At 36.4% G+C, this 15,940-nt stretch overlaps 1 protein-coding gene across 2 annotated transcripts in view; it reads right to left on the reverse strand.

Annotated features, from left to right (window-relative positions):
- Nucleotides 1-145: 145 nt before the first annotated feature.
- Nucleotides 146-15,940, reverse strand: part of arsh (arylsulfatase H) — a 26,398-nt gene continuing 10,603 nt past the window's right edge. For both annotated transcript variants that reach the window (XM_041806459.1, XM_041806458.1), the window contains exons 7-11: nucleotides 12,926-13,062; nucleotides 10,458-10,595; nucleotides 6,353-6,512; nucleotides 4,405-4,526; nucleotides 146-2,255 (exon numbers count right to left, since the gene is read on the reverse strand). In XM_041806459.1, the coding sequence (XP_041662393.1) occupies nucleotides 1,846-2,255; nucleotides 4,405-4,526; nucleotides 6,353-6,512; nucleotides 10,458-10,595; nucleotides 12,926-13,062 (967 nt within the window). In that variant the 3' untranslated portion in view covers nucleotides 146-1,845. The remainder of the gene's footprint in view (nucleotides 2,256-4,404; nucleotides 4,527-6,352; nucleotides 6,513-10,457; nucleotides 10,596-12,925; nucleotides 13,063-15,940) is intronic.

Genomic DNA, 15,940 nt, shown 5'->3' on the forward strand with positions numbered 1-15,940 from the left:
AGAATACCGTCTGCTTACATTGAGTTGGCACAGCAGGTCCGAACTCGGCAGCTGCAATCTAGAAACAGCTTGCACCGACAACTGAAGGTAACGTACCTATTACTGAGACTACAGGAATTATGGCAATGGATGAATTTGCCAAAATGTTGAAGTATCCCTTTAATCTATTTTTAAATGAAGAAAAACAATGAAAATTAAAGCTAACTGGCCTCACTTGACTTGGGACCTTTGTTGTAATATTTTTATGTAGAGTGGAGATTTTCCCAAAATGACTTTTTTTCCCATCATATCTTGATTCTGTCAGCTCTGCCAGAAACACTAAAATTCATTTAATTTTTGTTTTATTAATGCAAGATGAATATCAAGTTTTCAGCTATCTGATACTGGGATTCTGTGATTACATTTAGTTATAGAATACATAATTTTCATGTTTTAATTCCTTTTTCACTCATCTGAAGTTTCATATCTCTGATTTTAATGATTTTCTAACTTTATCTTTAATAGAAACCATTTTATAATAATATTTAAATATACATGAGGTATTATTGCAGATAGATTAGCAGGTATTTTAACACATTAGCTAAATACAATGAACAGAGGATTAAGCATTCTTTTGTAAAATGAACAAAACCCTCATCTGATGGAGCTGACGGGTTTCTGACATGGACTTTTCACTGAGGATAGAAAGTGATGGCTTTGACAAGCTTTAAATAATGATCTTAACTGACTATAAATAAAGAAAAACGATCAAAATGAAAGGTGAACCAAGCTCTCTGTGCTCTGATTTATGCATTTAAGTCATTATTGGATTCACACCCCAGGTTTGGATTGTGGCTCTTGTATTTTCTGACTCTGCTCAAGCAGAGTCGAGAAACACCAGAGGAGTCCAAACTATAGCCCGGGGGCCAAATGTGGCCCGCAGTCCAATTTTTATTGGCCTGCAGCAAATTCTAGAAATAAAGTGAAATACCTGCAGTGTGAACATAGCCTCTGTTAGGGACTGGAACTTTCTCATTCCACCACTGTGCAGAACTTCAAGCATCTTATTTTAAGATGTTACATGGAAAACCATGCTACAGAGTCATTTAGCAGATGCTTTTGCCCAAAGTGGCGTGCAAAGATCAGCAAAGATCTAGATGCGAGGAAACAGCATCACTGCACCACCAGGTGCTTCAAGTCTAGACGGACACAGGTGCTGCCCTGCAGGACTAGAGGCGATGCACACGGCGCATAGAAGCAGGTTTTCTTTTCCTAATACTGATGAGCAATCATTGGGGGACCTGTTATCATCATCATCATCATCACATGTTGCTTGATGTGCTGAAATGAGCTGTCGATATCTAAATTAGTTGGGACATCTTATTTTCATGACACTAAAGTAAAACTGACCCGCTGCTCTGGCAGATATTCATACTTTCTACATGTATTTCAAGCCCTAGTTGTAAAAGTCTAATGAGATATTTCTGACAGAGATTATAAAATGCACTGGTTAAAATTTATGTTTTTGTAGTGAGATACTTCTAAATGACTAAAACTAAAATCAAGTTTAAATTCTGAGGCAGAGTTTCATTATTTTTGATGTTTCTTCACTGACTGATGCAGTTTAATGCAGTTGATATTTAGGCCTAACCATTTCCTAATGAGACTGATGACTGGATAAAAATGAAAAGAAGAAGTCTGCAGCACAACCGTTGGAAAGCCAAGTCTTTAAAAAGTTAAAGCTCCTGAGCGCACCCTGAACCACAGAGAGGACAGCAGTATATTATTTATGAAAATGTGATAACCCTGCTGCGGATTCCAGAGGAGCTTCACCGATGTTTTCAGACCGTCCGGTGGCTTTTTCCATTAAATATTTGTCACATCCTCTTTGCAGCGGCAGAACGGAAAAGTCCCACAGCAGGGCTGCAGCCAGGGTTTCCACAGAATCTTCGCCCACGTCATCTGACTGTGAACGCTGGTAGCGTCTGTGCCGGACTCTGCAGAAGGACCCTTGGACTCCTGCTCATTGGTGAAACTCTGTTTATGTCTCTCTACAGCTTTGGCCGTCTGCTCCAGGATTTCAGCGAATCGCGGCTCAGTATCGGGGGTCAGTGGGCGGGATTCTGACGGGTCATGGAAAAGGTCATACAGCAGTGGTGGGTTGTGATGCGTCACATGTTCTCCGTGACACAGACAGACCTTGGTGTCATAGCAACCACCGGCTCCAGGAGGGGAAAAGTTTGGGGAGAAGAAGTGGAGCTTGAAGATGGAGTCACCTGGAAAAGAAACCCATCAGAGTCTGATGTTAGAGCGGACACTAAAACAGAAGATTAAACCTGTGTTCTGACTTTCTTTCTTTGTAGGCTTCCTGTTTTCAGTGTGAACAGACTGAATGGAGCCGTTCTGAGCTGTAGCTGCTACTCTTGGAATTTTTAGAAGGCAGTTTATGTAAAGAAAAGAAATATGAAAGATCCTCAGTATTCAGACTTTAAAATAACAAAATATTTCTCTTTATTCAGATGTAGAATCAAACGTGAATTATATTTACTTGTTCTGACTAATTCTGTCTAATTCGGCTCAAATTAAAATGGTTTGTACATTATACATACATTTAAATAATATTCATGTCAAATTTTATATCAGGAATCTGATCCTGGATTCAACAAAAATTATACTGAAAAAACACCAAAAAGAAGAGAATCAGATAACTTAAACTTAACAAAAATATTCCACAGTTAGCCTTTATTAGCATGGATTTAATTTACACTTATTCCATGTGCTTCATTTCAGCCCTGTTAATTTCTAAGTCTAAAATACTTTAGCAACCTTAGCTTAACATAAATAAAAAATAACAATTTAATTGTGATTTTTTTTCCCAATATTTTGATTACGTTTCAGCATGCAATGCAAATGTTTTCTCTGTTCCTGATCCAACGTATTTTCAGGAAACACGTGCCATAAATCATTCTTTATTATAACAAACACATTATTGGATAGATTAACCCTTTACCTACTGAGCCAGCGCCCGCGCTGTGCTTTATATGTCCGGAGTATTATTACCATAACTCTGTCAAAGTTTGTTTGATCAGAAAAATTCCAACAGTGTTGGAAAACTGAGAATTGTGGGCATGCGCACGTATATGGTTCATTGACGTGGACATTCATAGCAAAACACCAGAAGTATGGCAAGACCGCTACACGGATTCTCAACACTGTAACTCCTCGAAAGTTTGCTCAATCTGAAAAATTCCAACACTGACAGAGAGCTGAGAATCTGAGCTTTCCGGCAATATATGATGTGTGGTATAAACAGTGCTTAACAAATTTATTAGACCACCATCCAAGTCAGGTTTCTGCCACAGCTGTACTAAATTAACAGCATTGGTAATTACCAAAATCATTTTTGATGTTTCTGCAATGGTTAATTCACCAATATGTAGAAGCTCTTTAACCCAAATGATATTTTTAATGCTAAAACAGAATTATTATTGTTATCCATGAATTTTCAAATTTACTGATTTACAAAAAAAATGGAAAAATAGTAAAGCACGTTAATATTTCTCGATTAATATTTTAAGTTATAGTTATTTACTGTCATTCCTGAAGAGAAAAATGAGTTTTAGTGCTTGAATGTTATGCTTGATTCATTTCTGACTTCTCAGAGAAGCCCAGTGAGCCAGCTCACATTTGGGTGAATTCAGTTTGAAATTCCTCATTCCTGTTCAAAATGGTAAAACGTGGAGAGCTGACTGAAAATGAAAGAGTCCGCATGAAAGCACTTCATGATGCTGGATGGTCTCTGAGACAGATATGACAGGTGGGCTAATACGTTTGTTAAGCACTGTTTTTGCCTTTAAAATGTTATTTTTTAATTTCAATTTCATGTTTCACCTTTTTGAACTAATAAATTTACTTTTCTCAGATTGTGAGTCTTTAAACTTTTTAACTTCTTAAATATCAATATCATTTATTATCAGTGCTTTTTTAAGTTTTTTGTCATATTTTATTACTGGTGAAATGAGGTTGAGAGTTTCTGGTTAAAAAGGTGACCCTGTTAGGCCCTCAGGTTAGATCTGAATCCAGAATCCGGCCCCTGCTGTGACTGAGTTTGACTCCCCTGCTTTATAATCTGTTTCTTTATGTTGATACTAAAAATATAGATTTTTTCTTAAGGTCTATTTTGGTCATTTTGTGCCTTTATTTGATGGGGGGGAGGATGGTGGATGGGGTCGGGGACGGGGAGGGGAGCGGAGAGGGACGTGCGGTGGGGGGCCTGAGGCCGGATTCGAGCCCGGGCCGCCCGCGTATATGGGTCACGCGCCTTATCCATTCTGCCACCTGCACCCCCCAAACATAGATTTTTTATAAGATTAGATTTTAAAATAGATAACTGTATGCTTCTTGTGTTTAAAAGTGTGACCTTACTTCCAGGTGGGTGCCAGCGTACAGCGTTCAGGTAGATCCCACAGTAGTGGAACATGAATTCATGCTCTGATCGCTCCACGTTTCCCTCCAGCAGTGGCATGAGGTTATGGCCGTCTAGATGTCTGAAAGAAAACAGAGAGAAAGAGAAGGAACACAATGTTTAGTATCATAGAAATGTGCTCAAAAATCAAACACAAAGCAATAGCACAACCTCAGTTACACAGAGAGACAAAAGCAAACAACCATACAGAGATCATCATAACAGCTCATTTATAAAAAAGGCCAATTACAGAGGAATTATCTTAGATAAAGAAGATCTGTATATGTCTGAATAAAATAGGTTCATTGGTTATTCATGTCAACTACAAAACGTTAATGTTTAAGAGTTTCTATCTGGATTATTATTAGGGATAAACAAAATAATCTAATTGTGATTTTTCTCCTCAACAAACACAAGCTATAAATCAGTGGTTTCCAAAGTGTGTGAGAGTGAGGCTTCCCTAAGAAGAAATGATTCATTCGGTGGACCCCCACCCACAAAAAGGATTGAAATTGGAAAAAAAAAATTAAACAACAACATTTCAAAAATTTATGTCTAATGAATATTTAGACATTAATACATTTTGGTTCGCAAATGTCCTTAAACATCTGCCTTTCCCTCTTATTCAGTTATAATGCCATTAAATACCCTTTTCATATTTTTTGGCCATTTTACAACTTCTTTCTCCCACTTTTCCCATTTTTGCCACTTTCATCCCATTTTTGCCCTTTTTCACCTTTTTGTCCATTTAAGCTACCTTTCCTCATTAAATACACTTTTGTCCACAATTTTTTTGCTCATTTTTGCAACATCTTTTTGCCACTTTTCCAATTTTTGCCACTTTTATTCCATTTTTTGCCCTTTTTTTACCATTTCTTGCAACTTTTTGTCTATTTAAGTTTCTGATTGCCATTAAAAACACATGTTCCCTGTTTTCCCGTTTTTTGTCTCTTCTTTTTACATTTCCGCCCCTTGGCACCATTTTTCCACTTTTTGTCCATTTACTACCCTTTGCCATTACATACCACTTGTTTCCTCTTTTTTTTGCCCATTTTTTCCACTCTTGACTGCTTTTTGCCCATTTTAGTCACTTTCCTCTCATTTTTTGTCACTTCTCACCCATTTCTACTACTTTCTGACCATTTTTCCGATTTTTCTCCCCATTTTCGCCCCTTTTCACCCATTTTTTGCTGCTTTCTGACAATTTTGCCACCTTTAACCTAGTTTTATTGCTACTTCAAGCTGTTTTTGCCACTTTTCACCTTTTAGATTGTGGCTCTTGCAAAGGTCTTTTCAACAATTTGGCTCTTTGGTTGAGTAGCACTGCTCAATAGCATAGCCCCTATAGTAACTATAAGTTTATCCATTTTGCTCCATGCACTGCAGAGGTTCGCAAAGCAAATCACCTTTTTTCAGGTTTATGGTTCCGTGCCTCCCCTGAAGCTCTGTCGCGCCCCGCAGGGGAGGCCCGCCTCACACTTTGAAAACCACTGCTATAAATCATTCTGTACTATAACCAATGCAATATTAGGTTAAACCAGGGATGAACAATTGTGAAAAATATCCAGTTATGATGATTTTGCATATTGGATGTGAATTGTTGCATTAAAAGGAGCAATCATTTTTGTCTATTTCATATTTAAGGTGAAAAATGTACAAAAATGAAGAAAGTAGGATAAAAAATAGGCAATAATAATCAATGCATAACATCTCTGCTGCAGTATTAAACTGGTATTTTCACAAATTTCAGGTTAAAAATATTCAATATGAAAATTCTAGCAGGCCAAATTGGGATTAATTTCCCAGCCCTAGTTATTATGCTCAGTTCTGGAGTGGTGTTACTGTACTGTTTCTATCTTCTTATGAATGAAGGTCTGCAGAGAGACACTGAGCAGAGCCGGTGTGTACCTGTCCGGTCGTGCATCTTCAGCCAGGTACTTCAGTGTTGGGTACAGGTCCATGAGGCTGGTGGGTTCGTCCACAACTTTTCCAGCGGGCAGCCTGCCAGGCCAGCGGAAAATACCGGGCACCCTGATCCCTCCCTCCCAGCCACCCATAGCCTTCCCGCCTACAGGTGAGAGATTACACAACACAGATCCCTCTGTTATTGCTGAGGCTGCAGCAGAAACATAAACACTTGTTACAGCGGCCTGAAAACGTAAATATACTCTCATTCTCACTGATGTCAGGGACTCACTGCCATTAAATGCTGCAGAGAATATTTAAATCCACATACATTACCTAGTGAGGGATTAAATGATTAATCACATTAACCACGATTAATTGGAAGTCATTTCAGAAAGGTTTCATCACAGGTTGATTACCTGCATGAATGTGAAGCTTCCACCTTTACTGAACTCTGATCCTCACGTCTTGTTACTTCTCTTTCCTCCCCAACACACACACACACCCACCCCCCCACACACACCCACACACACACACACACACACCCCCCCCCCACACACACACACACACACACACACACACAGCTCTGTTCTCTGCACAGGCAGCTCTCTTTCCCCCCCATCTTCCTTCTTTCTCTTTAGTTTCTAATGTTCCATTTATACCATGAGAATCCGTTTTCACAGCATGCAATCACACGAGGAAGCTTCTGATCAATGATGGAACACAATGATTGAAATGAGCGCTGGAGCTTATTATCAGCTGCTAAACCACAGCAGGAGTATATTCATATCACACAGGAAATATCACCTGTATTCAAAATTTAGATGTGTCTCAGTGCAATGGCATAGCCAGACGTTTTTGACCAGGGTGGCCCTTCTGACTTATACAGGGGTGGCCTGAAGTATGTGCACTGATGTACAAGAATGCATTCATGTACTAGGGCTGAACTATCTGCAAAAATAATCTAACTGCATTTTTTCCCCCCAACATTGTGTTTTAATATACCGTTATTATTAGATTTCTCAACTTTGGCATCTTTTAATAAATTTAAGCAATAAGTCATTTTTTATTATAACCTACATTCAGTAGGGAACACTCATCATACATTTAACCATTTTATTGCAAAATGGATATAGCCTACAGCAGAGCTATTCAATGAGTTCAGAATGGGGGCCACTTCCTGAAAAAGCATCCATATGAAGGCCTGAACAATATTAATTGAAGCTGTGAACAAGTATTCGCCCACTTCCTAATTTTTAATATTTAATATTTATTTTTTATTTAATTATTAATTTTCCTTTTTTTTTTCAAGTTTTAATTTTTAATTTTTTAATTTTAAATTTTTTAATTTTTTTGATTCTAAATTTTCAATTTTTAAATTTCAGAATTTTTAAATTCTAAAATTTTAAAAATTTAAAAATCTGGACTTTTTGGCATTTTTAAATTTCAAATTTCGTTGAACAGAAAATGCTGAATATGGTCACAGGGTGAGTGTGCAGTCTAGCGTCACTACCAGCACAAACCTGGAAGTACCTTTTTCAGAGCATTTTTTCCTCACTACAAGAAATTTATTTATGAAAACCAAACATTGGTTTAGGACACTTCTGAGATACTGTAAGACCTCAGTTAAAAAAATATATAAATTAGTGATGGTCCCTTTTAAATTAATAAAGATATTTAGGGTCAGAAATTCCACATATTGGATCTTTAAAGGGCCACTACAAATGACCTTGGGGGTCTGATCTGGCCCCAGGGCCTCCTATTGAATAGCCTGGGCCTACAGTTTAACTCTGCAGAGAAGACTTTGCTCTAAAGATGCTACCTGGGTTAGTCAGCAGCTGCTTTGACTTTCCAGCACACGTGGCTGAAAGCCCCATATGGATGGACACATAAATGACAATGTGTATTAAAAAAATACAATAGTCAGAATCAATTAATCCATAGTAGCATGAATCTGAATGAGGATGGAACAAGCTTTAAGCTATAAAGGAGGAGGCTGAAGTGGAGGAGGTGAAGCTTGAGTTTATAAAGGAGGAGGCTGGGGTGGAGGAGGTGGAGCTTTAGTCTATAAAGGAGGAGGCTGGGGTGGAGGAGGTGAAGCTTTAGTCTATAAAGGAGGAGGCTGGGGTGGAGGAGGTGAAGCTTTAGTCTATAAAGGAGGAGGCTGGGGTGGAGGAGGTGGAGCTTTAGTCTATAAAGGAGGAGGCTGGGGTGGAGGAGGTGGAGCTTTAGTCTATAAAGGAGGAGGCTGGGGTGGAGGAGGTGAAGCTTGTAAAGGTGCTGCAAAGAAATGAATGTATTAAACAGCTATTCTGACATATTTCAAGTTTAAGAAATATTGCAACTTCTGTGATTTGTAAATTTCAGCGATTTAATCTAATTTGTGATTAATTTCCAACGCCCTAATATTGACCATGTCTAGTTTTACTTAACATCTTATTCAACAACTAAAACTAAAGTATAGAGCAGGGCTATTCAATTATAAACTCAACTGGGCCAAATTTTAAAACAAGAAATGTAGCTGGGCCAGACATGTTCAGCTCCCAGGAAGCAACTGGTAATGTCAAATTTGGAACCAATACAGAAAAATAAGCACTTTTTATTCAAAGTCTCCCTTTTAGATTTTGCAATATGACAAAAGCACATAATAAAGTGCATAAAACACAACAACAGAGCTGTGTTTGAACATAACCTGAGGTAGTAGAAATTTTTTTTTTTACTTGAATAAAGATTAAAAAAATAGAATGAAAAAAGAAATGTTAAAAAGGACATATAGCATTGCTAGCCATGCTTCAAAACAGCGCAGTGCATTGTGGGTAGACTGTTGCTAGGCTAAGCAGAGTGTTGCATTCACGGTCTGAAATACAGTGGATTTTATGAAAACTTGTGAAACAGGTTGCCCTCTGCATCTCTGGCATGACCAAAGGCTGGGCCACTTGGGGGTTGGTTCTGGGCCGCACGTGGCCCCCGGGCCGCTGATTGAATAGGCCTGGTATAGAGGTATTGTATTCGTCCTGAACCATCCCAGTTTGGGGGTAATGGCTCGGTGCACATAGTCCCATGACAGATACGTCAGAACCATTAAAAAACAACATAAACGAAAATACTCGACAGTATTTATCCACCAACCTTGGTGGCAGTAATGCCGGTAAGTGTTTGCTAACCCACTTCTAAACCACAAGAGGAAGTAGCCGGAACATCAAAACACACGAAGAAGAGACGAGTGACACTCGGACAAAAAGTGACTCTCTCCCTGTACCCTTATTGTTCTATAAGATAACCCCATGTAGACAGGGAAGAAGAGAGAAAAAGAGAGTCTACTTGATGAAAGTGACCGAAATAAACTCAACTAAATAATAATAATAATTTTTTTAAAAACCTGTACGTATTTACCCTGTCTGATTTCACTAACATCTCTAATTTAACACTCAACTACAGAAGTTTTGTTTTTGTGTGAATATTTTTCCTTTTAAAAGAAACACATCAAAGTGAGATCATGTACTTTAAGTCTGCTTCGTTGATTTTTAATGACTTAAAAAAAAATCATAGATTCAGACTTTAACAAAAGCAAATGTTTCATGCAAAGAGCTTCAATCAGAAACAAAGCCTTAAAAATGTATCAAAGTTTAAGTCTTGCCTCAGATGAAGCGCAAAGCCTCCATAGGTCGTTTTCAGGTCGCCTCTTCAATGGCCAATCAGATTTCTAGGTGGCCAAGGTCAACCCTGGTCATCTCCTCTAAGCTCTTGCTTAACATAAAACCTGTGTCCATCTTTCGGATGGACAGAACAATGAAAATTTAAAAGGCAGTGAAATGTTTGGTGTGTTTTTATCAGGTTTACAGAGATACTGATGGATGGATGACTGTAACTAACGATTATTTTAATAATGGCCGATCAGTCTTACCTAACTGCTCAGTCATCAGATCAAACTGATATAAAGTCAAAAGTGCATGACAGAGATCAGAGTGCAATTTATTATTATGACATTTTATGTTATTTTTGTGCAGTTCATTATTCAAAATTATGTGCTCTTTATTTTCTTCTATGCATCAAAGATTGTGATTTTTATGAGAGTTATTTAAAAAGTAGAGTGTGAGATGAGGAGTACCTTTATAGATGCCGTTCCAGCCTCCTTTCTGGCCAACCTTTGAATCCGAGTCCTCGAGGTGTCCGCCATGGTCAGATGTGAAGTACATCAAAGTGCTGTTAGCAAGACCCAGAGAGTCCACGGTCTCTGTGATTTGACCTGGAAGACACATTCATGAAGGTCAGTCAGACCACTGGACAAAAACATCTATTTCTGCAGCACAGCATGATTGTGTTTGACCCCAGGCTCTGACCACATCACTTCTCACAGATTCACTCTACATGCAGATCTCAGTGATGAGACAGCAGCTTAAAATTCCAAGCCTTCACTATGATGCTGTTGTCATGTCAGTTGAATGTGCCAAAGCCACGCCCACTGACAAGAATTATAGATATTGATTTGATAGAAATTTCAATCTTTTGACCAATTAATTTGGTTGCTTTTGATTCAATAACACTAATTATCAAGAAAAATAAAAAAACACAAATTTCATTGTAAGGCCCCTCCCTACTGTGGGCCCAGGTAATCAGTACACCTCCCCCCCCCGTGCTACGCCCATGCCCACTAACAAGAAATACCATCCTCTCAGATTAAAAAAAATGCTACAACCTGATTGGAGGAACGTCCGTCTGCTCTGCTGCTATGCTACATCTCTCTTTTTTAAAGCCACCAGAGAAACAATCACATCCATGTCATGACCGTTTAGAGCTAAAAGTCTCAGTTTCATTTTTCATCCTCTATTTCAGTGGTTCTCAACCTTTTCAGCCTGTGACCCCTAAAATAAAGGTGCCAGAGACCGGAGACCCCCACTGGACCTGAAGGTGGTTGAACACAGCCATGCAAAATCAAGAATAATGATGTGCAGACAAGGCCGTCCATAAGGGGGGACAAAGGGGAGATCTTTCTGGGGCCCAGCCATGAAGTCAGCAAAATTATGGTCTATTGTTATCAAATGTGTGATAACCACATTTTATTTGTTCACTTAAATAATAGCCAGTGTTATCAAAGCAAAAATGGTGTTTTTTAATTCATTTGTGCCATAGTATATAGTCATCTTAAAAATGGAAATCCCTTTTTTTTTTAAATCAGAATTGAATGGCAAAAAATGGTGGTAAAGGTGGTAAAATGGGATTTCAAAAGTAGCAGAAACGGGTTAAAAGTTGCAAAATTAAATAAAAGTGTGGGTAGAAAGTGACAAACAAGGGTTATAGTGGCAAAAACTGGGATAAAAGGGAGTAAAAATCGTTAGCGGTGTCAATATTGGCTTAAAAGTGGCAGGAATCGGGGGAAAAGTTGGTGAAATGGGATTAAAAAGTGGGAAAACTGGTTAAAAAATCAGCAAATGGGCATGACAAATACAGTTAAATTGGCAAAATAGACATAAAATTTGGTGACAAGTGGTTAAAAGTGACAGTAATAGGTCAACAAAAGCAAAATTAGGTGGGAAAAGTGATGGAAAGGGTTTACAAATGACAAAGATGTCTTAAAGTGGACAAAATGTTCAGAAAAGGCATTAAAATTCAATTAAGAAGTAGCAGAAATAGGAGTAATGTGGCACAAAATGTATTTAAAGGGTCAAAAATTGGAAAGAACTAGTGATGAAAACAGGTTTAAATACAACAAATTTGGTGTAAAGTGGCAAAAAAGAAGAAGCAAAAATGGGCTCAAGTTGTGCAAAAAATATTCTTAGTTTCTTAAAGGCATCTGGCGACCTCTTCCCAGTGTCTCACGACCCCCAAGGGGGTCCCGACCCTAACATTGAGAACCACTGCTCTATTTAACTCTTCAGGAATTCCTAATATCCTGTTTCTGAGTTCTGTGAAGTTAAATTTTTCTCTCCAGTTTATGAAACGTCTTTGTTGTTAAACTGAAAAACACTCCAGTTCCAGATGTTGTTCTTCAAAATAAGTCTTCAATAATGATTATTAGCATTGGAGACTTTTATTGTGATAGACTTGGCAGGAACAGAACAAGTCCATCATCAGATACCTTCCTAAACTTCAGCATCTTGACACTAACAGACAGGAGGGAGTGAACTGTGGCTGCTTCGAGAGAGACAAAGCCCCCGTCCGCTTCTTTAAATCATTCAGGACTAAAGACAGTGAAATATGGATAACAACGCCTTCAGCAGGAAAGATGTTTGTTCCTGGTTCAAATGAAAAAAGACAAGTACCCCAGTAATTAGCCCTGCCCCCTGACCTTACAGTGCCTGAGGTCTGTTTCTGTCACAAATTTCTCTGTACTGTTCCTTTGAATGATTCATAGACCACTGTGGCTGATAGATTTGGTAAATTTACCTCACAATGAAGAAAAAAACAGCATTTAACTGACTGTTAACTTTAATAAAGGCAGAGACATCAGCTAACAACAGACTGGACTGAGATGAACTGCTCTGTGGTTTAATATCGTTGCTGTTTAGACACAAGTTTTGGATTTCATTTTACAGGGACTTTAAGGTTTATTTTAAAATAGGAAGCAGTTTTATTCACCAATCATCCAGTCCATTTCTTCCAAATTGTCCCCATAGCGACCATGGCTGCTTTTACCAGCAAAGGGAGGAGTCTTAAAGAGAGGTATGTGGACATGGACCAATGAGAAGAAGAGGAGGAACGGACGGTCAGCATTCCTAAAGAGGAAGAGAGATTCCAAAAGAGAAACTCGTGAGAGCCGTTCTAAACATGTTTATCTGCCTAATGGGATAAAAAAAGAGATGAAGACACAAATATTTAGCTCATTCTGACATTGACCTCCACTTCTTTCATAAAAAAGCCTTTTATTAAAAAAAGCTGGTGGCAAAAAGTCTCCTTCCTAATCCATCCTCAACATGCTGCTGCGTCTGTATGGAAACTGTCCAGAAAATGCAGAATTTTAAAACATTACTTAAACATTGCTTATGTGGTTTATTATTCATGTTTTAAATAGTGCTCAGTCAATATCAGCTGATAAAAAATTAATCTAATTAACTTCAGGCTTTGTTATGGATGGATGGATGGATGGATGGATGGATGGATAGATAGATAGATGATAGATCGATAGATAGATAGTTAGATAGTTAGATAGATAGATAGATAGATAGATAGATAGATAGATAGATAGATAGATGATAGATAGATAGATAGATAGATAGATAGTTAGATAGATAGATAGATAGATAGATAGATAGATAGATAGTTAGATAGATACTTAGATAGATAGATAGATAGATAGATAGATAGATCGATAGATCGATAGATAGATAGATAGTTAGATAGATAGATAGATAGATAGTTAGATAGATAGATAGATAGATAGATAGATAGTTAGGTAGACTGATAGATAGATGATAGATAGATAGTTAGATAGTTAGATAGATAGATAGTTAGATAGATAGATAGATAGATAGATAGATAGTTAGATAGACTGATAGATAGATGATAGATAGATAGTTAGATAGTTAGATAGATAGATAGATAGATAGATAGATGATAGATAGATAGATAGATAGTTAGATAGTTAGATAGATCGATAGATAGATCGATAGATCGATAGATCGATAGATAGATCGATAGATCGATAGATAGATAGATAGTTAGATAGATAGATAGATAGATAGATAGTTAGATAGTTAGATAGATAGATAGATAGATAGATAGATAGATGATAGATAGATAGATAGATAGATAGATAGTTAGATAGTTAGATAGATAGATAGATAGTTAGATGGATAGATAGATAGATAGATAGATAGATAGATAGTTAGATGGATAGATAGATAGATAGATAGATAGATAGATAGTTAGATAGTTAGATAGATAGATAGATAGATAGATGATAGATAGATAGATAGATAGTTAGATAGTTAGATAGATAGATAGATCGATAGATCGATAGATCGATAGATAGTTAGATAGTTAGATACTTAGATAGATAGATAGATAGATAGATAGATCGATAGATCGATAGATCGATAGATAGATAGATGATAGATAGATGATAGATAGATGATAGATAGATGATAGATAGATAGATAGATAGTTAGATAGATAGATAGATAGATAGATAGATAGATAGATAGATAGATAGATAGATGATAGATAGATAGATAGATAGTTAGATAGTTAGAGAGATAGATAGATAGATAGTTAAATAGATAGATAGATAGATAAATAGATAGATAGATAGATAGATAGATAGATAGATAGATAGATAGATAGATAGATAGATAGATAGATAGATAGATAGATAGATAGTTAGATAGTTAGATAGATAGATAGATAGATAGATAGATGATAGATAGATAGATAGATAGTTAGATAGTTAGATAGATAGATAGATAGATAGATAGATCGATAGATCGATAGATAGATAGTTAGATAGTTAGATACTTAGATAGATAGATAGATAGATAGATAGATCGATAGATCGATAGATAGATAGATGATAGATAGATAGATAGATAGATAGATAGATGATAGATAGATAGATAGATAGTTAGATAGTTAGAGAGATAGATAGATAGATAGTTAAATAGATAGATAGATAGATAGATAGATAGATAGATAGATAGATAGATAGATAGATGATAGATAGATAGATAGATAGTTAGATAGTTAGATAGATAGATAGATAGTTAAATAGATAGATAGATAGATAGATAGATAGATAGATAGATAGATAGATAGATAGATAGATAGATAGATAGATAGATAGATAGATAGATATTTAGATATTTAGATAGATAGATAGATAGATATTTAGATAGATAGATAGATAGATAGATAGATAGATAGATAGATAGATAGATAGATAGATAGATAGTTAGATAGATAGATAGATAGTTAGATAGATAGATAGATAGATAGATAGATAGATAGATAGATAGATAGATAGATAGATAGATAGATAGATAGATAGATAGATAGTTAGATAGATAGATAGATAGATAGATAGATAGATAGATAGATAGTTAGATAGATAGATAGATAGATAGATAGATAGATAGTTAGATAGTTAGATAGATAGATAGATAGATAGATAGATAGATAGATAGATAGATAGATAGATCGATAGATCGATAGATAGATAAATAGATAGATAGTTAGATAGATATAGATAGATAGATAGATAGATAGATAGATAGATAGATAGTTAGATAGTTAGATACTTAGATAGATAGTTAGATAGATAGATAGATAGATAGATAGATAGATAGATAGATAGTTAGAGAGATAGATAGATAGATAGTTAAATAGATAGATGATAGATAGATAGATAGATAGTTAGATAGTTAGAGAGATAGATAGATAGATAGTTAAATAGATAGATAGATAGATAGATAGATAGATAGATACTTAGATACTTAGATAGATAGATCGATAGATCGATAGATCGATAGATAGATAGATAGATAGATAGATAGATAGATAGATAGATAGATAGATAGTTAGATAGATAGATAGATAGATAGATAGATAGATAGATAGATAGATAGATGATAGATAGATAGATAGTTAGATAGTTAGAGA

Source organism: Cheilinus undulatus, linkage group 15, assembly GCF_018320785.1.
Source record: "Cheilinus undulatus linkage group 15, ASM1832078v1, whole genome shotgun sequence".
Taxonomy (NCBI): Eukaryota; Metazoa; Chordata; class Actinopteri; order Labriformes; family Labridae; genus Cheilinus; species Cheilinus undulatus.